The following is a 27,592-nucleotide window of genomic DNA, read 5'->3' on the forward strand; positions in this document are numbered from 1 at the left end:
ACACACACACACACACACACACATGCTAAGAACAGACAGACAGACGTGTACGAATCAGCTCAGTGTATCTGACAGCTTTACTTCCTCCTCTCATGGTCCTCATGAGAAATTCCTGTGTAGCTTCACATTGAGAGTCTAGACATACTCCCATCTCTAACATTAGCCCTCATAAGTTGTAACATGGAACAGCTTTGAGATTTGGTGAAGTTTGGCCCATTGAGGCTCCTGTAGAGAAATGTGGAAGTGCTCACCAGCTGCATGAGACCCTTGCTGCTCTGGGAGGTGATGACCCGAAGGTCTGGTTTGCGACTGTTCACCATCTGAGTGCAGGGTGGAGGGGAAGATTTAGCCAGCACTACTTTCCCCATGCTGTTGCCGTTGGCGACTGAGAGGAGTCCTGGGGAGGCCCTGGCACTGACGTAACCATTGGCTATAGAAAGAGAACCAGGAAAACACAGAAAAATGTCAACAGAAAGCTGGTATTTTTTCCAAAAAATCTTGGTTTCTTTCTCATCAACCCTAAGAAACTCTTTTGCGTTTTTTGAACACAAAATTCAGATACACAACCGTGATCATATTTTCAGTTTTCTGTCATTTGTATTGATGGGAAAAACACAATAATTACCCACCAGGGAAAATAATCCTATTAGGGTCTCCCTAATAACACTTACTGCTGCAAACCAAATCCTCTGTTTTTCTGGGATTACAACTCTATTATGTTGTAATTGGAGGATTAATAGTTACTGGTTTTTAGGTTGGAGAACTGCATTCCTTTCAGGGAGGAAACATACGCAAAAGCAGATGCACATAAGGAAGGGATCTGGGTATCTAACTGACACCAGTTTATCCTGTTCCTCGACTTTCTTCCCAGCTTGGTTAATGAAATATTTTTTTGCTCTATTTTGTTTATGACGTTGTAGCACCTGTAATGTTTGATCTGATCTGATAAGTAGTCAAACTCAAGGGTAGTGTTTCCAGAGGAAGGCAGAGTATGCTATCATCTGTGTTTCAGAGAATGGCTGAGAGAGAGAGAGACTGGGGATTTTCCCAATGTTTTCCCACATTCTGAAACTGAATAACACTATTTTCTCAGCACAACATGAACGTCACTTGCTAGTGCTATGACAACGCACTGATCTCTCAGCTGAACAGAAATATCCAAAATATTTATACTACAAATATATTTAGCAACGCTATTTTAACATGTGGCGGTAGGGGAGATGGGGTTGGTTGGCTACAAGAGTTGGATGGCACCGGGTATATTTCTGGATCATAATAGGGTGTTGTCACAATGTAACATACAGCAACACTGTGCAACATCACATCAAGATATCACGACTAAAACCTGTGACAAAACAAAAATGAATTAAATTAAAAAAATTTCATTAAAAAAAATATAGCAATCTATTTTAGCTAATCAAAGTGGGAACCAATTACATTTTTATATAAGACTTGTAAGAAATTGTCTTTTGGAAACCGTTTTGGCTAAATTTATGAAAATGTGTTATATGTTTGAGTTTTATTATTATTATTATTATAACAATCATAATATACATTATATTTATGAAAAAAGTAAAGTTGGTTTTATATGTGTACATAATACCAACCTTTTTACAAATAAAGTTAGCCAGAAGACATAATTTATACACAAAAAATGTCAATCAAAACCTTTTTCTTTAAATATTTTTAGACATTAAACTTTCTTTTCTTTTTTACTCAAGATTGTACACCTTCATTTTTACCTTGCTTGGCCATCTTAATATTTTTAACACCAAAAATATTGAATAAAGTTATGATAGCTCTGCCAACCAAGCCTAGTCTCCCCCACTGCTAGTAAAATGTGCTATAAGCTGACACTTTAAAAACTAAACAAAATTAATACACTAAATTAAAAAAGTGGAGGTGTTCAGGTTATGAATCATTTATGAGCTTGAGACTGGAGAGACTTTTGCAGTTTGATATTTTATCCTATCTGAGCTCTGGTTACAGGGCAACAACAACTGTGTGTTGCTCCACTAGACGTGTGTGTGTGTGAGCAACAACCGCGTCAGCAGCTCTGAATGGAAAGAGATTGCAAAGGGAGCTGCAATTCCTTGGCAGCAGAGAAGAGACGTGCTCAGCTGTTCTCTGCCCCAGGAAGCACAGCTTTAAGTTCAGTCTGGTTTTTAGAGCAGGGCTAGGACAGAAACATGTGTATAAACACACTATGAACTTGGGTCAGAAAGTATGCTGGTAAATATCGTGGATACTAGAGTGTGCTGATTGTGTGAGTAAATAAGTATGAGTGTCGGTTGTAAGCCTTGGCCTATACTAATCTCCACTTCAAAAGGTCTGACTGTTTTTTTCTTTTCGTCTCTGTCCATGTCTCTCTCGCTCTCTGTCCCTCTCTCTCGTGGGAATGGTAGGAATGCTACATGACGTCAATGCTGACATTCCCAGAGCAACAGCTGAGAATGGAGGGAAGGGAGGGGCAACGGACAGAGAGAGAGAGAATGAGACACAAGGAGTGGTAATGGACAGAGAAAAGCAGTTTGTTAAGAGCTTCTTAAAAGTTTCTTAAGAAAAAAATTATTCACTTCACATATACAAAAAGCATTTTCCACAAATACAGTACAAAATATTAAAACATTAAAACTTGTTTTCTTTCTCAATAAATAGTCTGTGGAAGGAGGTTCTTTACCTTCAAGAAAGTGAGAAAAGTACAGAACGTCAAATTAATTTATTTAGTCAAATTAATTTATTTAGTCAAATTAACATTTTATATATATTTTAGCATTTGACATAATATATATATGCTGAGCAACAATTAATCATGATTAAATCACACACAAAATAAAAGTTTGTGTGTACATAATACATGTATGTGTACTGTGTATATTTATTATGCATATATAAATACTCATGCATGTATATTCAAGAAAAATATGTTGTTTATATACTAAATATATTTATATATATGAATGTAAATACATACATGTAAAAACTTTCTAAATATATACTGTATGCGTGTCATTTAATCATTGCCCAATATCTATATACACACTAAAAGGGTTGCAAATTTAGCCTAAAGGGACAGAATATTTTTGGACAAAAAATTGGTCATTACTGACAAAAAAAATTACCATTTAATGCTTGGTTAAATTTAGGTTTACGTTTAATACTTCACATGACATAAAACCCAGAAATTACAATTTTGTCGTTTTTTTAAAAGGTTAGAGTCCAAAGAACACCAAAATAAGGCATATTCATGGAATGTGCCAAAGAATACGAACACAATCCCAAGAAATGGGAGGTGTTTTTCCAGTGACTCCACAAGGGCCTTCAGCCTCTTCACTGATTAAATGTTCACATTATAAATGCCCACTTAAAATGTCCATGAGACTCATGTGCTCTTTGAAGTTCAGAGGCAGGAGAACCTACAGCTGTCAGGGACTGTCAAGATTGGCTGGGAGGAGAGAAGGGAGTGTGACAGAGGGGGAGGGGAGGGGACACAGCGTGCTGGTTTAAGCTGGGTATTCAGAATGTCATGAGTGAGATATGAAGAACAGCTGAGAGGGGAAGAGGATGGGAAGACAATTATGCAAGGGCACAGAAACAGAAAGGAAAACAAACAAACAATAATGTAAGAAAATGAAAGGACAGAGTAGGAAAAATGACGTGTGGTGTTGACCCATAACATTTATGTCACTTGTGCCTCATGGTCCCATGAGGGTGTTTACAGGCATGCTTGAAGAACACAGTGTGAGCTTCAGCTGTCATGAGCAAACAGGTGTGTGAGCACAGACTGGATGTGCAATAGCCTGATCACTCGCTTTCAGATTTTTGTGTCCGGACAACCTTCATAGAGCTGCTGCCATTCTCATAATCACAGTCAGATCAGATCAGATCTTATGAGATTGAACACTCTCACACCACTCTGCAGTTCTTGAGCATGCCCTTCGATTTTAAGCAGTTTGACTCAGACTGATGCATTATTCAGGTGAAAATGAAGAGGTATTATCGGGGCCGTCTGGCTGGTAGGAGGAAAGACTTACCCACAGGGCTTGGGCAGGCTCCGTTTGAATTGTTGAGGTCACCTCCCAAAAGAGCACCTGGAAAAAGAACAGAATAGCTTAGAGGAAGGCTAACATTTTGAGTCTAGAATATAGACTCCAAATCTAGATATAAAGTCAAACAAATCTGGTTTTTGGAGCAAATATAATTATGCATTAACCCTCAATGATCAACATGTTACGGTATTTTTTTTATCTTTTTTTAATGCTAGATTAAAGTTGTTCATCGTCATTGGTCCATTACATAATATAAACATAAAATTTTTATATTTAATTATAAACTATTAAATTAACACAAAGTAATTTTCATTGTTAGTTCATATTAACTAAATACTAATGTTAACAAATAGAATTCTATACGATTTTGTTGAATAAAAAATTACAAATCCAACATTAGCTGATGTCAAATTTGCAAAATCAGCTAGAAATAATCATAACAAAAAAATCTCAACGCTATACCATCACTCCATAGCAGAGAAGATGAAGGTTTGACAGTCAATTTTATGCATAAATCAGTGGTATGTCTCTGAAACAGCTGCTCCGGATAATCTGACACCCACAGGGCAACATTATAAGCTCATGTACACAACATGAGTTACTATTTCCTCCTTCCTGCTTTGCTTACTGGTACCCAGCACCATTGATCTGTTCAGGATTTTACCTGCGCTGGCAGGTCTCTGTGGCAGGCCTGGAGACACTGTGTTCCTCTGCAGCTGCGGTTGCTGTGGTGACAGCAGGCGCGGGTCTGTGAGAGTGGAGGTGACGAAGGAAGTGGTGACGAGGCTGCTGGGATTGCTGAATGGCAAAGGGCTCTGACTGGACACCGGCACCGTGACTGGCATGGAGAAAGTGGGTGGTGGCACTGTGGACTGAGAAGCACAGATAGAGAGGGAAATGGTTAGCGGCTTAAACGCCCGCCTGCATGTACATTAAGACATGGTCACACACCGGTTTTTAATAACATGCAGTGACTTGTGCAAACATCTCCAAAGCAGAGCACGTGAAGCTACGAGGTGCAGAGTTAATTTTGTAAGACTTTTGTAAAACTGTTGATGTTTTAGTGCAAATTATCCAGGCTGTAAATGAAAGGAACAGGAAGTCTTTGCTTCATTTGCATCTAGATTTCACTGAATCATCCAGGGTTTACGGTTTTATTTTAACACTTGTTTTGGAGCCCAGGATTATACTCAATTTTAGTCTGCAACAGTTGTCCTTAAACTGGTAATACGGCTCTAGGGAATAACCCATGGTGCACAGTAGGCTCAGGTGTTTCAAACAAGGGGCATGTGGCCGTGACAACTCCTGAGTCAGCCAATCCTCGTTCTCGCGCTTTGCGAAGCACAGTTAGCCAGCTTCGGCAATCAGTGTGGACTCAAACTGTCCAGATGCTCTGATGGAGACCCATTTTCCCATGATCCTTCAGGAAAAACCAGGGCCTCTAAATTTAGAATGTGGGCCACACTAGGCCTCCTGTGTTCTGAGTGGGACCCAGTTTGATAGAGTTAGTCTGGCTCTTCCTCCGTCCTTCTCCCGTTCTCCTCTAGTCTATCTGTCTGTGCTTTAGCAGAATAATGTAGTTTGAAGTCCACTGAGTACAGACATTCCATTCTTAAAAATATACATTCTAAAAGGGGGGTTACATAGTGATGCTATAGAAGAGGGTTTTTGGGTTTCCCAAAGAACCTTTCAGTGATCAATGTTACAATGTTTTTTTAGTGTGAAGAACATTTAAAATTCTAAAGAACTCTTTTCACTATAAAAGATCATTTTGTGCAATGGAAAGGTTCCATGGATGTTAAACGTTCTACATGGAACCTCATAGATGTCAAAAACCTTTAGTTTTAAGAGTGTAAAGGTCCGTTCACACCAAGGACGATAACTATAAAGGCAACGATAAAGACAGAATAAACAGACAATATCTTTTGCTGGTGTGGACACTAATATTGTTATCTTTATAGTTATCGTTCTTGGTGTGAACGGGGCTTAAGAGTGACTGGGGTTTTGACCTTTGATCAGAATTTGGGTCGTATGTCCTCTATAACCACTGCTATTTTCGAAGAAATGACTTCTAATGAGAATATACTGAAGCCAAATCTGTTTTAAAAGAATATTCCAGGTTAATCTTATCCAAACTACGGTTCTTGAGGGAGTAACCCATGTAGTCGGCCTGTAGGCGAAACAGCAACTAAGTTCCAGCACTGCACGCAGGCCAGGCAGGGTGAAGGGAGGGGAGGGTGGAGGAGAGGGAAGGGTCATTAGTGTGAGACGAGCAGCTGGTTTAAAATATGGAGCACCAAACACACCTCAGCTGAATACATACACCAAGACTTGAAAAAAAATCTAGTATGCTAGTCTCCAATTTCTCAGCCAGAAAGTGCAATCTTACACTTCTGAAGTGCCTTCAACAACTGAAGATAAATACAACAGACTCAAGATTATATCAGTCTAGACACAGACAAGCGATAGACAACTGTGATAAGAATGACACTTTGTACTGAAAGGGAGACTGTGTGACGTTGAGGAAGAGCGTGACCAGTGAAGTGAGAAAGACTGACTGGTTTTGGAAACAAGTTGGCAAATCATAATCACATGAAGTCCCTTTGGATTGGAGCTCACGGTGCCCATGAGGAAGGACCTTTCAGGTCAATTTACTCAATAGATTTAAATGTAATTCAACACATTGCAATCACAAACTTTATATAATATAATATCATAAAATGTAATTAACCAAGCGGAGTGCTGAGTGGATTATGAACAAAAGTCAGAGCCTGTTTTCACTTGCTACTTGCAACAAGGCAAATGTATTTCAGATCTGTTAAAAAGTGTTATAAAATTTTAAAGATTACATTTAAGCGAGTGTTAGATATTGCAAATGCAATCTAAATATACAACAGACAGAAATGAGTCAATTAATTATCTAATATCAACTGATATACACTACCATTCGAAAGTTTGGGTTTTTTAAATGTTTTTGAAAGAATGCTCACTAAGGCTAGATTTATTTTATCAAACAGAAAAACAGTATTATTGTGAAATAGTAGTACTTTAAATAACTGCTTTCTATTTGAATATATTTTAAAATCTAATTTATTCCTGTGATGACAAAGCTGAATTTTCAGCAAACCGTTTAGCATAATATTTTCATGGATCCTGATTAATTTTTTAATGTATCCTTGCTAAATAAAAGTATTAATTTCTTTTTAAAATATCCTGCTGACCTCAAAGTTTTGAAAGTATAAAAATAATAATCACTGATATAGGCACTGATGTATACTGAATTCCTGTTTGGTGCACGATACAGAAATATTACTTGTCTTTTTTTTTCTTTTTACTTCAAGTTAAAATTGAAAACAATTTCAGAATAAAAAGCTAATTTAAATTATTATGTTTTGTCATTTTTTTATATAAAAAAAATAAATAAAAAGATCTCAAGTCAATTTCCTCACAATGCAGCTTTATCCACTGAAATTGCCACCACAGCCAAGTCAGACAGTTAGTGGTGAATATCTAAAAACTCATTACAAACTTATCATTTTCCAGCCTGTCAAGTAGAGCTTGTAGTACACATGCTGCTGGGTGTCCCCAGTGAGAGGGATTAAGGTTTTAGCTTTGCTTCCTCGGGCACTCATGCTGGGATTATGTGGCAGAGAAAGAGAGAGGTGCTGGATGACTCTCTTTGTGCTCCGGCCCATGAACGCTGCACTGGGCGGAGAACAGGACGCGGGCGAAGGAGAAGAAAACTGGCCCTTCATCAGGTGACGAAATGCTTTTTGGATGCAGCTACCGAACAATGTCTAATTTCCAGTCCCATTAGCATTTCAGAGGAAAGAGAACGCAACTTACTACACTAATCAGTCTTTGCTGCCCACATCCTGTTGAATCACATTCACCATGTAAATCATATCAAACTCAGGCCCACGATACGTTGAGATAGCGAGCAGCACTTTCTTGTTTCTGTACCTCCTGAGAGGAGATTCCTCATGCACGGCTCATGCATAAAGCATTCTTGACAGTGCCTTAATGAAAATTATCTTCACTGACGCCTGAATCGAGACCCAGATGAGTCAGAAGTCTATTCCTGGCAAACGCGATACAAACATCAGTCATCGCAGAACACAAGAAACAACAGCACGCAGAATCAAGACAGCTATAAATCACAGGCGCGTTTGAAAAAGTGGATTGTGAGGATCAAAGGGATGTGGCCCACACTCGCCCTATCGTCCCCGACTGCCCTCTCCTTGTCCAAGCACACACATTCAGAGGGGATTGAGGGGTGGTGGGAGGGGAATGGGGTGAGAGATGGCTGCTAGGTGCTCTGTGAGTTGATTGCCGGGCCGGCAGCAGGCTGTGTGAGTTGGTTGGCGGGCCAAAAGCAGGCCTCTTCACATGGGTACTCACTGAAAGCCTATAGCTCTGCATCATTTTATCAAACTCCTCGTCTATCTTTTTGTACTTCTCCTCTGTGCGAGGCGTGAGGGAGAACGGCTCCTCGGGGTCTGGGCTCTCCGAATCCCGGTGCTCTTTCTTGTTCAGAGCCTTGGTTTATTTCCGACCAAGGACAGGAGAGAGAGACAGAGGGGAAGAAAGAGAAGGAGGGAGGTTAGAACAACAAGGTAAAGAGGAATACTCACTCCGTAGCGTTTGAAGAGGATGTCCAGCTCCTCGCTATTGCGGTATTTGTCCTCCTGTAACGGACTTTGGTCGATCGAATCGTCCCCGTCTGGCTCTGGACTGTTGCAACCGTTAAAGCCTTTCTTTCTCAACGTCTTAAAGCATTTGGAATGGGAGAAGAAAAGGAGAGGAGCATATTTCACATTTAGAAACACAAATGTCAATCAGAGAGAAGCAGCACTGATTTATTAAACCTACAGAGTAACGTGTGACACATAAACCAAGACCACTGTACATCAGCAAAATGTTTCATGAGGGAGTGAAGCGGCTAAATTCGATTTTACACCATGACTTGGAAAACGATGAAACTGCACAGCCCATAGACAACCGTGGGCTGGAAATAAGTTAGACGAGGCTGAAAAAGAGAGAAACTTAGTTTATCGGTTTCAGCCTGAAAACAGTCTTATTTGAGAAGAATTTCCAAACAAGATTTTCTCTAAGTAGCTTTTATGGGGGTATCGAGGCTGAATGGAAAACAGTTTTCAGCTCTTCCTTCTTCCTTCTCACAGAAGTCATAGTGACATAAAAAGTGTGCAAAGAAAATACAGCATAAAACAATGTAATCCAGATCAGCAATAGACAATTGGGCAATTGACACTTTAAATACTTTTCGTTCTAAAGTTTGGGGTCAGTAAGATTTAATGTTTTTGAAAGAAGTCTCTTATGATAAAATACAATGAAATAAAAGAATAATACTGTAAAAAATTATTACAATTTAAAATAATTGTTTTCTATTTTAATATTACTCCAGTCTTCACCGTCACATGATTCTTCAGAAATCATTGTAAAATGCTAATTTGGTTCTCCAGTTTTTCCCCATACTTTGAAAAATAGAAAAATAACACCATTTACTTAAAACATAAAAACATAAATTAAATCAAATTCGATTATCATGCCCATCTCGTCAGTAAAGCCGGCTCAGTGATTGGCAGTAAATCGCCATCCACTGCTTTCAAATGGAGCGGGAATTACTACACAGAGCCTTAGTTCACCAACAAGATAGGCAATATCGCGTTCATAATCGCAGACGAATCGCCTTCGATTATGAACACTAAATTGCCTAGCTTGTCAGTCAATTACGGTTCTGTGTAGTAATTCCCGCTCCATTTGAAAGCAGGCGATTAACTACTAATCAAGAAACCAGTTTTACTGACTAGATGCGCATGTTAATCAAATTCAATTAATTGCACAGCCCTATCATAAACTGTCACTTTTAATAAATTTAATGTATCCTTATCAAAATATTAATCTTTTTAAAAAAACCTTCCTGAATCTTACTAATCCCAAACTTTTCAACTGCATTATTTTATATTATATAATAAAATGAATTAAAATGAACTAAAATGCAAGCGGTGAAGCCTAGGGTGTTGTCACACCTCAACAAACACACCTCTCCATAAAACTGTGTAAGATTAGAGGCTTTTTTGAGGCCACAAATCAAGCACTGAAATAAAATATTTAGAAATAGGGGCTGTTGAAATCCCTAACCCAAGTACAAGCATTAGCAATCAGCCTTAGCAAGCAATGCTAATAATTTCTGGATTTAGAGGATGATTTGATGAATGATGGAAAAAAAAAAATACATAGCAAGCATTTGATCAAGCTCGATTGTTCATACATAACACTCTCTTTCTCTCGCGCACACACACACACACACACACACACACACACAGTGAGGAGTGGGTCAGCTGATCAGCTTGTCTCTGAGTCGGCTCCATCTGTTCACCTGTCCCTGTATTTCTCTGCCTGCTGTCTCTCCTTTATGGGGCGGGTGCTTGTTTGTGTTGCCAAGGGAAGATTCCCCTGCAGCGCTCCGCTGCCTCTGACTGGCTAACCTCGCTCAGTAGCGCCCCTCCCCCTGTACGGTCCCTCTCTCTAGCTTCCCCTTCCTGTCTTTTCATCTGCTACCCCTCGACCTTCACTTTCTTTCTTCTAATGTTTCTCGATGGTTTTTTACACTGTATCTTTGTTTCTCTTTTCTAATCCAGTAATGCTCTCATTCTTCCACGACTTAGCGAGCTGACTCATTTCTGTCCTCTATTCCCCTCCTCGCTCCATCCCATATTGTCTTTTCAAACTCCCACTTCCTATGTGGGATGGAAGCAAACATTTGAGAGGGACCAAATAAAAGTTTAAGAATCTGCAATTGAAAAAGACATACTGATCTAAAAACGAGGGGTCTACGGCGGTTTATGGTATTAAAACGTGCAAATAACTCTCTCTCGAGTGTGTGCTGATGTCCAACGCAGGCAGACTGTAATGTCACCTTCCATTTGCAGCGTGTAAAGCGGAGAAGGATGCAACCCCCCCCGGCCATCCCTTGAGAACACGCTTAAAGCCTCGGCTTCGCCGCAGCCTGCCGGCTTACACAGACGATAGCGTCCAGATACACCCATCTGACAGATTAGCGGCCCCTCTGAACCCTCCACTCCTCCTTCTCTTCATCCCTCCATCTCAATTCCTCCTTTAAAGGCAGCGTGTCTGCCATTATCAGGCGAGTCTGACTATAACTCATACATGAGGCTAATGGAGTCATTTGAGCAGCTGATCTAGGCTGATAGCCCACGGCTCAGCCCACTGTGGAGGCGGATCTGAGAGAATAAACTGGAGTACATCATCTCGATATCGAAGAGGGCTTAGCCGATGTCCAGCACTCACATATTTCTCATCTCTTACAGACAGAGGTTAAGAGTTCACAGTCATTTCATCTCGACAATCTAACGCCATTGGTCACACTTGAAAAGAACTTCTGCTACCAAGCACGTCAAAAGTGCTGGTGGTGTCGACTTTGATGTCAAGTCGATACTCAAATTAAATTTAGTTCCCTCTGTAGTATTGGTACTACTCAATTTAGTACTTAAAAGCTGTCTGGTGACAGGTTACTCCTGAAAGCTCAAATGTGCACTTCCTGGTCAAAATGCCAGCTTGGCATGGCATCAATGTAAAGACAGCAGGTTTCTGCCACTGTCTGTTATGTCATTTATGATAATTAAACTGTAATGCTGATAATAAAAAGAGAAACCACTTACTGTGATTACTTGTTTATTTGTTCCTCATTACTAATTTTAAAACTTTAAAACTTTTTAATTTAATTAACTGACAAATATAGAAATGCTACATTTCATTTTTTTATTTAATTAATAAACTAAATTTATTATTATTGTATAATATGTAATTTAATATGAATACTGTTTTTATCGATTGTCAGCCCTGGTTTCTATATAAGTGCTCTCCTAAACAGCAGTAGAAATATAATAAATTAATTGTTTAACAACAACATGAAACAAGTTTTGCAATAGTGTGAAGGAAAAAATGAAAACTGTCATTGTTTACTCATGTCATTTCAGATCTGTATGCTTTTATATTTTCAGCTCTTTCTGAAAAAACAGTCTGGACCTTGTCTGTCAAGCTGCAATAAGGGCAAAAGAAAAACTCAGTAATGTGCAATGATGTGACACTGAAATAAATTCTGTATTCACTAAAAATCGTTGCCTTCCTCTAGATGTTATCCTCTATTCTGTATTCATAAAACTTACAAGTAGTTGTATAGACTACGTTAACCGAGCTTTGTTTTAGGTTGATGCACCTGATCACTATTGACTGTCACTGTTTTGAAAAGCAATGACATGAAGAATCTTCAAAATTTATTTTTTTGTTGCAAAAAAAGTCATATAGGTTCAAAACAACAAAAGGGAGAGTAAATGACAGATTCATAATTTTTGAGTAAACGGTCCCTTTAACTGTAAACAAACAGCACTTGATTTTATCTAGCGGGATTTGATTGGATTACGAAAAAATGGATTATGAAAATATTAATACTATTATTTTCTCCCCCACATGACCTCGGTTATATCAGCAAAATAAACATTGTTTCAGAAGCAGAGAAAGTCATTACATTTTGATGAAAGATTATCATATTTTTCATTAGAAAGCTGAGAATAGATGAATCACACCAACCATTTATAAAGGAAATTTAAAAAATATATATATTTCATGTTGCTTTTAAGTCCCCACAGCCTCTTCATCTGAGCTGCTTATGAAAAAGGGCAAAGCCTTGTGTTTTTCTTCTTACCACCTCCCTTCAATCCAAACTGATATCTACAGGATCTTCATCCTTAAACACCCACTCTTCATCTCTCTCTGTCTCTTTCATTCTCCACCTCCCGCTCTCTGTCTCTTTCTCCCTCTCTCTGTCTTTTTCTCCCTCTCTGTCTCTCTCCTGATTGGGATCTGCAGTCAAGCAGATTAACAAGCTCTGGCAGAAGAACCAGGCAGCCCCCATACAATCACACACACACACACACACTAGGCACGTGCAACACGAGGCGAGCGAGATGAGAGCAAAAAGAGAGATATGTAGCAAGAGAGAAGAGGAGAGGCAGTGTGCGTACATATGCGTCTGTTTAGTCATGCATCAGTGTGAAAGCAAGCCTGCCTGAATATGTGTGTGTGTACAGTGAGCTGTATGGTGAATGAGGGTTTTTATCTGGGTGATTGTAAGCCACTCGATCATTTATAAACACTGAATCTCCCTTACTTCATTGAATTGTCTCTGTTTGCCTGCCTGTCTGTCTCTTTTTGGTCTCTCAAAGTTTAATAACCAGGTAAAGCAGAGAAGACATGGACATGAGCCACAGGAAGAGTCTTCTGAACGGTACTGCCCACAAAAACATCAGGTCAAACACTGGGAACTCTGCACCAGGTCTGCCTCTACTGTCACTCTGCCTCTCAATATTACATGAGACAGCCTTCAGCCTTTACACACACAAAGCAGCCCAGTCAGGCTTGAGCTGATGTGGCCCACAGCGGCCTAACGCCCTCACCACAGTGCATGCACGCATGCATACATACATACATACACACACACACACACACACACACACACACACACACACACACACACACACACACACACACACACACACACACACACACACACACACACTCTCTTAAGAGATTTCTGCAACTGCAACCAACAGGAAACATGCACCTGTACCACTGGGGGCTTCTGCAAAAGAGTCATCAGTTTCTCAACATCACACACTCTACAGAAGTATTCACCCTCTGATGACTGCATTTGAAACTGCATGGAATGACCACCTAATGTTGAAATTAAACACTGCTTTTTCTGTACACACACACATTTGATGTCTTAAAGGAACAGTTCAACCAAAAATTACAATTCTGTCATTATTTACCCACTATCATGTAGTTCCTATAGTATAGTATTTGTTCAGAGTTCAAAGTGAACAAGTTCATAGCAATGACAAATTGGACAAACAAGTACTACAAAACTGGTTCATACGACTTGTGCAGTACATTTCGGATCTTCTTAAGTCATGATAGTTTTGAGTGAGTAAAAGACCTAAATTTAAGTAGCTATTCACTGATCAACTATCCCTCTAGTAAGCCCAAGAACCAAAGCAACCAAATCATTGAACCAGTGAGTTGAACAGTTGAACTTGAGTACCAGTTCTATCCAATTTGGAAACAAATTCTTTTGAGCTGGTTTTGTTCAATTAAATGCATGATCAAGTTGCACTGAATGATTAATTATGGAAAACAGCTGCATTAAAGTACATCAAGACAAGAATGGAATACTATGAGAGCGAGTAAATAATGACAGAATTTTTTGGGGTGAACTTTTGGGTGAACTCTCTTTTTAATTCGGGCAGCATTTCAACTATACTATTTGAGACACTCTTTAACTCTTCCACTGAGGTTATATGATAGTTTTGTGTTATTTTAAGTTGTTATTCACTGATAATCTTCCTTTCCAGTGAGCTGCTAACTCGAGAACCAAAATATCCGAATCATTGAGTCAGTGAGTTGAAGAACCAAACCAGTTAAATTTGCATGCGAAGGATTCTTTTGAACTGGTTTATTTCAATTAAACACTTGATCCTGTTCACAAACTGCACTGAATGATTCATTATGGAAAACAGCTGCATGAAGGTCCCTCAAGACAGGAAAAAAACATATGAGTTTGGAATACTATGAGGGTGAGTAAATAAAACCAGAACTTATTATTTGTGGGTGAACTGACTTTTTAATTCGGGCAGCATTCCAACTATACTATCTGAGACACTCTTTAACTCATCCGCTGAGGTTATATAAGACTAAATTTAAGTTGTTATTCACTGATGATCTTCCTTTCCAGTAAGCTGGTAAATCAAGAATCCAATTAATAAATTGCACTGAACTACACATTATGGGAAACAGCTGGATTAGGGTGCATAAAAATGTAAAAAAAAAGCAACATATAGAATTTTCATTTTTGAGTGAATTAACCCTTTAATTCAAGTGGTGTTTCAGCTATACTATCTGAGACACTCTTCCACTGCTGCTATTTTTTCCATGTTAATGTTACGCGTCCCAGAACAACATGCTACACACACGTAGTTGCCATCTTGTTTTGGATGGGACGGACACCGGATGGGCACTGTGAGTGCATTTGTGTGTAAGCCACTTTTTCCTCTCTGGCCAAAGGCAGAAGGTGGTAGAGGGTGCAGCTGTCCCTACCTCTCCTGTCCCACCATCGTCCAGGCAGTTAGCCAGCAGCATATAGAGATCCACAAGCCTCTGAACCACCCTTCATGCTCTCTTGACATGCACACACTCTCTTTCTCTCACACATGCCCCCGGTCTCCCTATGGGTGAGTGTTTATCTATGCAAAAGCCTTGCCATTTCTTGAAGAAATTGCAATGTTGTGGACATACATTGTCACTATGGTATAACCAAGGTATTCTGAACATGGTAATACTGTAATATTCTTAGAAGTACCATGTAAATGAAGTCAAATTAGCTGGTATTATCATGGTCTAAATCCATAACGAAGGCTCACTATGTAATGAAATGACAAATTTAGCTTTGGTTACAGTATTCAATAAAGGTCAAAATAAACGAGGAGAAGCTTCATGAAAAAAAGTCATCGCAATTACAGACATTCCTATTTGGACGGGATCTTTCTCAGAGGACTTGTGTGTTAGCCGGAAAACAGTAGGTAATTTGTTCTGTGATTTTAACAAGGTTTCTGTGAGGAAAAACACAAATTTACCTGGCCTCCTCAGGGAAAACTAGTCCCGACCAAATAGGGCTATTGACTGAACTACTGCAACCAAATTAACACGGTTCACCAAAGACAGGAAGGAAGGAATGAAGAGAAGGAGCAAACAAATAAAGGATGAATGAGACCAACAAACAAACAAAACAATTTCCTGCCACCTGAAATTGGGAGGATTCATGGTGGGCTTGTATGTCTGTGTTACCTCGATGATGTCTGCATTGGTCCTGCTTTCGTGCGGCTCATTGTACTCTGTGTATTTGAGGAGCACTTTGTCCATGTCGGTGCTGGCATACTGGAAGAGCTTGTTTGAGTGATTGAAAATAATGAGGGCAATCTCGCAGTCACACAACACACTGAGCTCATAAGCTTTCTTCATCAGACCAAACTTCCGTTTGGTGAAGGTCACCTGTAGATAGAGAGAGAAAGATTCAGTTAGACAGAGAGAAAAAGATAACGATTGAGGTGAAAGATGAGAACAGAAAACTATATCTGTGTTAACAAAAAAAGAAGTCCACCTAAAACAACCGATTACATGCATTTATGTTGTTCCAAACATATACTGAAGACATACATAAGACATTATTCACTAACAGTCTTGATGTGCACTATCAGAGAGAAGTAGTGATGTACTATTCATGAACAAAGCAATTTTTTGATTTTGATCTTTAAAATGAGTCAGATAAACTATATCCACAATTCAGACTTGTTTAGAGTTCGCTTAGTTAACATTTCACTGTCTCGGAAGACATAACTGCAAATTTGGCTGTTAAAAATTACGTTTAGCATTAAATGTCATTAAATATAAAAAAGCAAAAGACCAGGTTAGACAGGGATGAGTGAAGAGATGACAACTGAGAACTATTTCTAATAGAGTTTTGCTTTTTAGGTAAATTTGTCTTATTTTATGGATGTTAGATAACTTTGGTCAAAATTTGCACTGACTACTTGTAAGATATTTCTTTGGTGCTTTTGTGTTGTTTTCAAAGCTTGAAAGCTCCAGTCCCTATTCATTGTGATAGCAAGGTGAAAAACATGAACCAACTACATTCTTCAAAACATCTTTTGTGATTCAACAGAAGACAAGAAAGTCAAAGGTCTAGAACCAAACGAGGCTGAAAAAATAAAGACAGGATTTTTAAAGTGTTTCGTGAATCACTCCTATATGAATTTTTGTAGTGCACAGAAGTAGAATCAGGATTAGCCACCGAAGAGCCGATTTTTCTCTCTCAGAACTGACCAAACAGCTTTCTACCGCTTTCTTGCTCTCTGCTAGCAATAGTGCCACCTCTAGACAGAAACTTTTTCTGCTCAAACCCAGGACTCCTTAACCTTAAGAGCTCGACAGTGTTAGGAGACAGTGATTGCATCTCTGTAAATAAAAGCCCTTTTCCATTAGGTGAAAGAATCTCCTCCACCTCGACTATCAGAGAGCTGATGTTCCTTCTCTCCACACCAGCACCAGGATAAACACCAGCAACATAATTGCCATCGAAAATAGAAATCGCAGGTAACCAATGGCAACAGGAGAACACAACTTTCTCATTGTGAAGAATGTTGAGAGGCAGCAACCTGACTTCTTTCCGCTCCTCTCTCGATCCAATTAACCTCAGGGCCGAATGCTTACCTACTGACCTTTACCGCACACGCGGACTCTAGCTTGCTTTCTCACCTGCTGCCGTCTGTCAGTTCTGGATACCTCTGTTCTTCTACACCTCTGCTATATACTTGCCTGGATGCTGGAGTATGGTAATTAAAAGGCACATTTTATTGCAGCAAAGACTGTAGTTCATGTCCTCTTCTCGCACTCTTTAATTCTTTAATTGCCCAAATAACTATTACACCACAGGAAGGTCGGAAGGACAAGTCATTTTCGGCAAAATCATTTTCCAGAAGAAACCTCAATTAAAAGTGATATTTAGTACAAAATGAGGCCTAATCTGGGTCAAACAAACTACAAGACTTTTTTTGTAACTTTGTTAAAAATATGATTAGTCAGGCACACCTGAGGGAGACAGAGAGCGCTGACACAGCGTAGCCGGCTAAGGTTGAGTATGCACACCTGCTCCGGTCAGAGTGACTACACCTATCAGCACAACTGTGACCAGAAAAACATTTCCCACACATTCTCACCAACACGGAGGGAAAGATTACACACTAGTGAGTAGAACTTCTAACTCCAAACTAAACACAATGAATTACTTTAAGCTTTCAATAGGATACTGTTATGAAGTTTGTGATTTAATGGGTTTTATATGGCAGGGTTACCTGTTGGAACATGGGGAGCAGAGAGAACATAAATAAAGCTTAGGTGAGCACCACTTAGGTGGATATAACAAAACAGTAAAAATGAACACTCATCTAAACAAAACTCAAACATTGCAGTGTTTGCATAGTAATCGAAAACTAAAATGAAAAGTACATGAAAATGAATATATACATCTATTTGCAAAACTGAATCTAAACTAAACATAAATTTTCATCACTCTATATGAAGACTTTCGTAATTAAATACCACATATTAATTTCAGGTTATGATAAATTAAGGGTGTGTTCACACTTGTTATGTTTGATTTTATTAAAACGAACTCTGGTGCGATTGGCCTGTTAGTGCAGTTCATGAGAGTAAGTGTGAATGCTGCCATCCGAACCCTGATGCACACCAAACAAGCAGACCGAGAGCACAAAAAAATGGGTCTCGGTCCACTTCCAAACAAACTCTGGCATGGTTCGAATTAAATGTGAATGCAACATGGACCAAATACTTCTAAACGAACCAAAAACAGGATGTAATGACAAGAAGAGTTGCTATGTGACATGATTTGACGATGCGGAACGAGCAAAACAATCCAAAACAAAATGAGCAGAGGTCAAACGTGGAGCAACGATGAGGTAAAGTGCCTTTTATGAGCTCTTCGTGAGTTTGCCGGTGGTAAAAATATTAAATCATACGCAACAATGAGCGTGCTTAGTCCAGCAGATGGCATTAAAGTCGTTTCACACTGAGCACGATGCGAATCGCCGACGAGCGTTGCTTTCACACCGAACGCGAAAAGATTGATCACCTTCTGCTAATTCACGCCTGCAGGCTAGGTGTCGCCGACCAGCAATGCATTTTTCCTCAGACATATCTCGTATATGGATTTAACATCAACCGCTGCTCAATATACAGCATTAAATTAAGATAAATAAAGTTGGGTTCTACACCAGAAACACAAACTATCTATACTACTTACAAGAAAACATATATAAATATATAGAGAGGTACAATTAGCATCAAACTACACTTGAAAATGTATGTAATTATTAATGTATTTGCTTAAAACCCACTTTAAACCATCATTGAGTGCTTGTAATAACTTTTGATTGTGATCTATGTTTGACTTTGATTCTATAATAGGCAGACAAGCACTCGTTGTATGTTTAATAATGCAACACTGCTTAATATTTGCCCTAAACATCCTTTATTATTATAAAAATACCATGAGCTGCATACAAAACACATATAGAAAATATATTGTCATAATGATATGTCTATTTGCTTTCATATTTTATGTGTAGAAAAATGTTTCACTCAATTTTTTTAATACGGAAGATCTATTCTAGAGAGTGAACGCGCTCTGACTCTGAAAGTCCTCTACTTCAGTGTTTTTACGGCCATGCTCAATATGGTCTTCTGAGCTTTTAGCGCCACCACGTTGACCTTTTGGGTGACAGCAGTTGCTCTGGCCATGTGATGTAATCCTCAAATCTTATTGGATGGCCCGTGTTTTTGCTTTGCGAAACTTAAGATTTGTTGGACTGGTTATAAAAAAAACATTTGTATTTTCGATGCGCGAAAGTTCGCGGTCTATGTGGAAGCCTCCATAGGAATCTGTTGTTTTATTCCAGAGCGTCATCGCGTCCGATATTCGTTTCGCTTTTTCGTGCTCAGTGTGGAAAGGCCTTTAGGTGTATTTGGCTTAAAGCGGCGCTGAGCAGACTGATCGGTGAATGGATACTTTGATGTCATATACTGATCGGTCTGCGCAGCGCTGCTTTAAGTCAAACACACCTATTAATTGGAATGTTTGGTAAGTTCCGTCACCAAATACATGTCCTTCAACCCGCCCAATCAGGTTAACGTATGACTATGCCTTTAGGTTCAGTATCTTTAGGTTCACTGTCAAAATGCCAGTGTGAACACTAAGCGAACCAGGACCAAATGTATTGTGTTTTTTTTTTGGTCCAGACCAACCGAACCAAGAAAACCGAACTGCAAGTGTGAACGCACCCTAAAATTGCATTTTATTTAAATTACATTTCAAAAACATGAAATGACACAGGATGACACTACATAGCCCTGAGAAATGTTATATAGTTAAACATATTAAATTTATATTAGAACTAATAAAACTAATACTAAAACTCAAATAAACTAAAGGTGACTGTTATATTTAAAAATGAATGAAAACCAAACAAAATCCTGCTGCATCAGTTGAGCCAGAAATTGAAACCACTCAAACAAACAGCAATGCTTTGAAAGCACCGGTGTTTACATCCTAAGGGAAGACAACCTATAAGTAGTTAACTTGTAGTTGTCTCTGCTTATTAAACCGGGATAGGAAAAAGTACTTACACACTTCAAAATCCACACTTCAACAATAAATCAACAGAAACCTTGCATTGGAGGAGTGAGATTTGATTTTGCCTCACACGGTTTGTCTTGAACAAGATGTCTAAATTACAGATGCAACTTAAGGCAACTCACAAAAGTCAGAATTAATAAGAAAAATTTCTGTTAAAATGCCAATAATATCTTTCAGGCTCTCCTGAGTATATTCGGTGCGTTTTATTCAGAGAAAGCTGCCAAAATGAATTATTTTCAGTTACACATTTAAAGCTGAAAAGAAGTCTCTTATGTTGAACTAAGAACACTGCCACTGCAGACAGTCAGGCTTTGCACTCACCTGTCTGTTACGCTCGTCTGTGATTCGCTGAATCTGGATCTTTTTCCTCCCCATGGCTGCTGTGATTGGCCGAGCAGGGGTGGGGGCAAGGTTGGGGGTGTGGTGAGGTCAGAGGTCAAAATTTCTCGAGGCAGTTACAGGAGCACAAGCAGCGACTAGTCGCCTCTGTGTATGAAGATGTGTGTGTGTGTGAGAGAGTCTCTCTCTCTCTCTCCGTATGCCACCTGTCTGAGGCAGCTGGGCTCACCCGTCTTCCTCCACTGATAAAAAAGGAAGGAGGGAAGGAAGAAAAAGTATGTGGCCTCCTGGTAGGGCCTTCAGATCATTGTCTGCTCAGGGTGCATGTCATCCGACAGGTGTCTTTTCTGATATCCAAACCCCCCTGGAAAAATCTGGTGATGAAGATGATGGTGGTCTTGTGATTAATTCTGTGAAAGAAAAGAGAAACCAGAACTTAAAATCAAAACTGGTGTAACAGCAAAATACTAGGGTAGTCAATCAATTGAAACATTTTTAATGGGCGGGGGGGGGGGGGGGTGTCCACAAATAAATTGCAATATTATATGCATCAACATCAAAGTAATTAAAAAAATAAAACTGAAAAACAGACAAATGGGCTTCTTACAAAATCTTTTGATATTTGCTAAATAAACAAAATTATTTTATTACATATGCTGGTTATCTCATCAAATGAATTGCAATGAATCACATATACAGAAACATTTCACAATTTAGAGTGGGTAAGATTTTTTTTATGTTTTTGAAAGAAGTATAGTATGCTCACCAAGGCTGCATTTATTTTTAATTAATGTTTCAGTAAAAATTGTGAAATATTTGTCAAATGTAAAACAATTTAATATATTTTCAAATGTAATTTTTATTTCTGACCAAGCTGAATTTTCATCAGTCATTACTCCAGTCTTGAGTGTCACATGATCTTTCAGAAATCATTATATGCTGATTTGATGCTCAAAAATAAAAGTGCTTATTATTATCAATGTTGCAAAGTTTCAAGTTTATTTGTATAGCAAACAGTTGTACTGCTTAAATTTTTTAACTTATTTACATTTTTACATTAAACATTTTTTTCTTTTAATGACTAGAAAGTTCAAAAGAACAGCGTTTATTTAAAATAGTTTTCTTTCGTAACTATAAATATCTTAACGGTCACTTTTGATCAATTCAATGTATCCTTTTTGTTTTTTCTTTTTTCATTTTACACTATTGACACACTATTTTTTTTTTTTTTGGATATTGTGCAGTTGCTTTGACACAATTTACATTGTTAAAAGCGCTATATAAATAAAGGTGACTTGACTTGACTTGCTGAATAAAAAAAATAATTTAATATGAAAATATGAAAATTCTGTGGAAAATATGATAATACGAAAATTCATTTTTCAAAAAAAATTTAATATCTAACTGACCCCAAATTGTGAACAGTAGTGTACATCAATATTTACAACAGAATTTCAATTACATGCTCTGCTACCTACTTCTGTAATTTTATGTGGGGGAAAAAATTTGATTAAAGATTATTATTCCTAATAATTTTTCTCAATTTCGAACACAAAGCCTTTACCGGTGAGCCTGTCAAATAATCTGCGGCCTGTGATTATTGTGTCACACACTCACTCACCCCTATATTTAAGCAAATGAAAGGGGGAAATTTCAAGCCTCCAAACTTTAGGCTTCCCACACTTTCTTGTGAGTAAAAATATTTTTCCAGGATTTTTACAAATCCATTTATAAAGATTAGACTCACAACTGGTAATTTCCAGCTTATCAAATAATTCAAAACTAATCATAAACTAGAATAACAATTTCCATGACTTTTTAAGATAGTGTCAATTTCTTTTTCAAGCATGGAATGCACACTTTTGAAATTTCCTGATATTGCTAGGTTTCAGGACTGTGATGGGGACCCTTAAGCTTTTAAAGAGCTGCCAGAACAGAATAAACAAACCTCACCACAACCATAGCTGGGTTTCCCCTAAACAACATGACATCCACATATACGACTGAGCAGAACCCCTTTCTGCAGCCTGACAGAGCCTGAATGTGTTCTTGTTCACAAACCGCTGATGCCAATGTCGCTTACAGACCTAAAGCATCTTCACCTGCAGGGAAACACCTGTTGAAGTGTCTCTGTGCTTGAGTGTGTCATCCAGCAGCACTCACAGTTCTCTCACTAACAAGTCTCCCTTTTAGCTGTTTAGTCAACATGGATATTTTAGCCGCGTTTGAAGGTTAAGTGAATTTTTCACTTTATAATAATAAAAAGCCATGTTGAAACAAGCAGTGAGAACAGATGCCTGGGAGCGAGATGGCACAAGTTTGTGTGTGTGTGTATGAATGAATGGCTGCATAAATGGATTTACTGCAGCCTAAGAATTGTCATATGGGCCAGGATAATTTTAAAACATGCTATTATTATCTCTGGCTTCGATTAAAAAACAACCAAGGGCTTAAAACAGAATTCTATATACACATCCAGACTGTACACACTCACGCTCACACATCCCCACATGACTGCTGACACAAGCCGACTCCCTGATCAGGGAAGCCTGCAAACTTCCTCATTTCCTCTTTTTAGGTCAAAGTGCACATGCTCAGAGACAACCTTAAGTGACAACTTCTTACTTCCTTGCCACTTTCCTTGCAATAAAAAGCAACAAATAGCCCAAATGTTCCCGTCAAGTCGAGACTTGACATGAATTCTAGGCCTCTTGGAGAAAGCACACGATTCATAAGTGTAGTTCAGAGTTATTGTTGAGTAGAAGCATCGTAAAAAGAGCGATTGGGTAAAGCTCTTCCTCCTTGTTCCTGCAAAACAAATTCCTTATGGTAAAGTAAACACTTTCAAAGGGTTGTGGTTTGTTCGAGCCAACGGACATGTCAAAATTACATCATAGCAATCCGTGAGCACGCAAAAGTATCAACTCTTCTAGGCAATTTTTTCCTTCTGAGAAACAGACAGGAAATATATTTCCCATAACAGGCATTTAAGCTTAAGGAAACAGAACAAAACAACAAAACATCTGTAATAGTAAAATTAGATTTTTGCCACATAAAAAAAAAACTGCTATATAATTGTGAGGTTATGGCATCAGTTTTGATTGGTGGTCGCAAACAATCTAGTGAAAAGTTCAAAAGTTCACGTCAAAGTTCAAATCGGGCCTGAAAATTCTGTATATGCATACGATCGCAACTCTACACAGCTCCCGTACTAATGAATGACTTCCGGTCTGTCGTTAATTAAAGACTGCGAAAAGAGTCTTAAGAAACAATAGCCGTTCACTCGGTTAACTTCAGTGTTCTCCTTTCATAATAAAACAACTGAGAAAGACATCTACGGCTACAAACTCACCGTTACTGTTTGTTTGTTCTAACATCTACAGTGACAGAAAAGGTCAGAACAGCTCAACTACTCTTGTACACGATCCAAGGTGCTGGGCATGACAAAACAATCCCTGTCACAAGCTTCATCACTTCTTTCACAGTAAAACATTGAGTGTTTACGTGAGTTTTCTAACTCCAAATGGAGAGGATGTGTGGACAGGAAAGGTTTCCTCAGCCGGGCGTCAGCAGCACAGGCTTGAGTTCAAAGTGACTCGGAGTGCGTTTGTGTGTTTTGGTCTGTGAGGCCAATACATGAAAAGACTTCTTTATCTGCAATGAGAGTCGGAGTTTGACCTTTCACCCTGTGAGTGCTGAGAGGGGCTAATTCCCAGCTCTGATCTCAGTCGCTTCACAAGGGACCTGGAAAGTGTCCTCGGACTGCGGTTCCTCACAGTCAGACTCTCTAACCACAGAGAACTCAAAGTACTGCTTGATAATGCTGAAACTTGATAATGTTATTCAAACTGGGGGCTGCAAGAGGATATTATTAGGAAAAAAATAGATTTTTTCACAGAATTTAAGATAAATTAAATATTAAATTTAACTCTATATATTTTTTTAAATTATCTAATCTTTTTTTATATTCTTGTATAAAATTAAAAAAATAAATAAAAATAAACGGAATAAAAAATGATTAGAATATTTCATTTTATTGACAGCATTATGTTTGAAATATCAAATATGCATATAATTTTGTTAAGAAAGAAAGAATGATGGTGACTGTAAGACCGACTAAAATAATTATTACATTGTAGTAGGAAAATAAGAGTAGTGTTTGCCCATGCAACACTTGCACCGCAAATACCATGGTGTTAGTGTGTACTGTGTATTGTAATGCGGTTGCTAAAATGAGCTTGAAGTCAAAAGAATCCAGATACTGCAAGGGTTCCTCAGTCAATGTGAGAAGCTTTTTTTATGCAGTTTATCCTCTGGCAGGTGCAAATTGCAAGTCTCATTGCTGAGAAAAATAACAGTACACAGTTTGTGGAACAAACGGTATGGGACAGGTTACATGACAAAGTTGGGGAACTCTGGGGTTTGTTTAGATCTCTGACCTTAAGGGTTAGTAAGCTCCGCAATTAAACAATAAAGACAAAACAAAGAAGGTTACTGATAAAACAGTTGTTCCTTTCCGTTTCCTCTACTAGGGGAACCCCCCGCAACAAAGACAAAAACATTCTTATCTTGAAAATTAGTCATGCTCATGAAAACTAATGCACAACAAATAAACACATTTATGTACATGAGCGCACAAGCACACATACACACACGTGTCAGCACAAGGTATTTCTTACTGCACTCAGAGCAAAAAGGTGAGCCGTTGTATGATGCAGCTGTCACACAAACATACAGGGGAAGGTGTTATAATTTTGAGTTGTGGCTTGCTCATACCACTGAGGAAATCCTGCGGAACCAAGCATCAGCGTGCAACACAAGCAAAACAACATTTATACAGGCTTGTAAACAAGTGAAAGAAAACACCTTGGTGTAAACATGTCCAAAGACACACGCAGCTAGTGAAGAAGAACCCAAGAGAGAAAAAAAAGTCACAAGTTTATGACCTTTCACTATATCGAGTAATTCTCCATCTTCAAGTAGCTCGGACCCAAACGGTTTAGCTGCAGTGCTTCTCGCAAGGACTCTGAAGTAGCAGAGCTCCGCTGGGATAAGTGCACGCTGCCCTCATCCATGTGTGGGCATATGGTATTCTGCGCGAGCGCGTATGCGTGTGTAAGCATATCTCCTCCGCGGGGTGTGTGTGAGAGAGTCCAGTTTTGTTATCCCTGCCGGTAACTAGAGGCAGAGTGGCCTGGGGCTTGGAGATAAGGGACCGTGCCAGAACTGGGCTTGGACCAGGTCCAAAGCTGTGCTGAGAAATCCATCACCTTCCCAGCTCAGAGCGGGAGGTCACCGACTGGGACAGAGAGTTGTTTAATTCGGCCGTTTACAGTTTCCGTACATTGGTGCTATACAAAACGCCCCATGACCACAGCTCTGTGACCGCCAACAATATCTCTGCACTCCCAGAGCCAATAAAAGCTATTTTGTACTGAAGAAGAAAGCTAAACGTGTTGATTGAGATATTTTGACATGTGAATGGAGTCCAGTGCACCAAAAAATGCATATGTATATATATATATATATATATAATACAAATCAATAATTCCAAGTGGAAATTTCATTTAGCAAACTTACTGAAATGAAAATGCATTTTACACATTTACTTTAAATAAATTCATAATAAACAAAAAAATTGTTTCCAATCCACTGGCAATTTGAAAATAATTGGAACTGACCATGCGAATTATCTCATAATATCAGCAATAAATCATTTTTATCACTAGAAAACTCAAATGCTAATGACTAAATCAAAATGGACACAATTTACTTTTCTTAATACTTATTCCTGGTCTTGAGGTGCATAATTCATTTGCATGTGTGATTGCAAATTTTAAAAATGGTCTTCAAAAAAGCAACTCATCCCTCTGAACTACCTGTCATTTAGAGGCCGCTTTTCATCAAAGCAATTCCCAATGGATAAAATCAAGCTGAAATCTTGTTGAATATCCCTTTTTGCTCAGAAATAAGCAACATTATGGATATGTATGGACAATATTTTGGTACCATATCAGTTATCGGCTGTTATTAAAGATTTTTTAATGTATAGGTCAGTGCTCATTTCCCCTATTAACACTGTTAAAGGCAACCTTTAGCAATTCTCTTTTCAATTTTTTGAACACTTGTAGCATTTACCATTCTTTTTTTTTTTTATAAAATAGCAACATTTTAATAGGCCATGTATCAGATTACCATCTGACCAATCATCAAAGTATCAGTATCAGCCAGAATGGTAAAACCTCTTATCAAAAAAGCTAAATAGGTCACAAATGCTGTTTCATGTTGATTTTAAGCTCAATTCCCAAACTATACTAGAAGGAAATCAAGGCAAGCTTATCTGCTATATGACCTATGTAGAAGACAAAAAACAAGCTTGGCTGGTCCAACATGGAACCACAAAGCCATTGTGGTGGAGCAAAGGTGTTTTGAGGAGACACCCTCATGCTCATAGGTTTTTTTTTTTTTTTTTTTTAGCTGAGTGCTGTTCAAAACATTAGCTGCAGCTAAACTGGGGCAAAAATGGAGTCCTGTGAGACCCTCCAGCGATTTACTCCAACCTTGGGGTTGTACTGCCAGCACCAACTGCAGGATATTTCCAGCCTGTTGACTCAACCTCCCCGCACGGCAGGAACTCACCCTGTCCAATATGGCTACTCGGCTGCTGACCACAGCGCATGATTTCTGCTTTTCAACACAGCCATTTGTCCAGTACACAACGTATACTGACGATATGGTGGTGTTCGATGGTGAGTGCCGTCACTGGACTTCCTCCAGGAGCGGGGAGATAGGTTGTGTAACATCTACCAAACCACAAGTGTAACCCAATCTCTGAGAT

The 27,592-nt window shown here is 38.7% G+C and overlaps 1 protein-coding gene across 13 annotated transcripts in view; it reads right to left on the reverse strand.

The window, feature by feature from the left end:
* The window catches only part of LOC306887113 (myocyte-specific enhancer factor 2D homolog), a 57,273-nt gene that overhangs the window by 12,496 nt on the left and 17,185 nt on the right, over positions 1 to 27,592 (reverse strand). For 8 of the 13 annotated variants that reach the window (XM_079444633.1, XM_079444631.1, XM_079444632.1 and 5 more), the window contains exons 2-7: positions 20,737 to 21,164; positions 15,993 to 16,196; positions 8,684 to 8,818; positions 4,714 to 4,921; positions 4,035 to 4,091; positions 252 to 430 (exon numbers count right to left, since the gene is read on the reverse strand). In XM_079444633.1, coding sequence (XP_079300759.1) covers positions 252 to 430; positions 4,035 to 4,091; positions 4,714 to 4,921; positions 8,684 to 8,818; positions 15,993 to 16,196; positions 20,737 to 20,790 — 837 coding nt within the window. In that variant the 5' untranslated portion in view covers positions 20,791 to 21,164. Of the gene's footprint in view, positions 1 to 251; positions 431 to 4,034; positions 4,092 to 4,713; positions 4,922 to 8,450; positions 8,589 to 8,683; positions 8,819 to 15,992; positions 16,197 to 20,736; positions 21,165 to 27,592 lie in introns of all 13 variants that reach the window. The other 5 variants (XM_079444636.1, XM_079444629.1, XM_079444627.1 and 2 more) reach the window with 1 other exon arrangement.

Source organism: Barbus barbus (genome assembly GCF_936440315.1).
Source record: "Barbus barbus genome assembly, chromosome: 21".
NCBI classification, from domain to species: domain Eukaryota; kingdom Metazoa; phylum Chordata; class Actinopteri; order Cypriniformes; family Cyprinidae; genus Barbus; species Barbus barbus.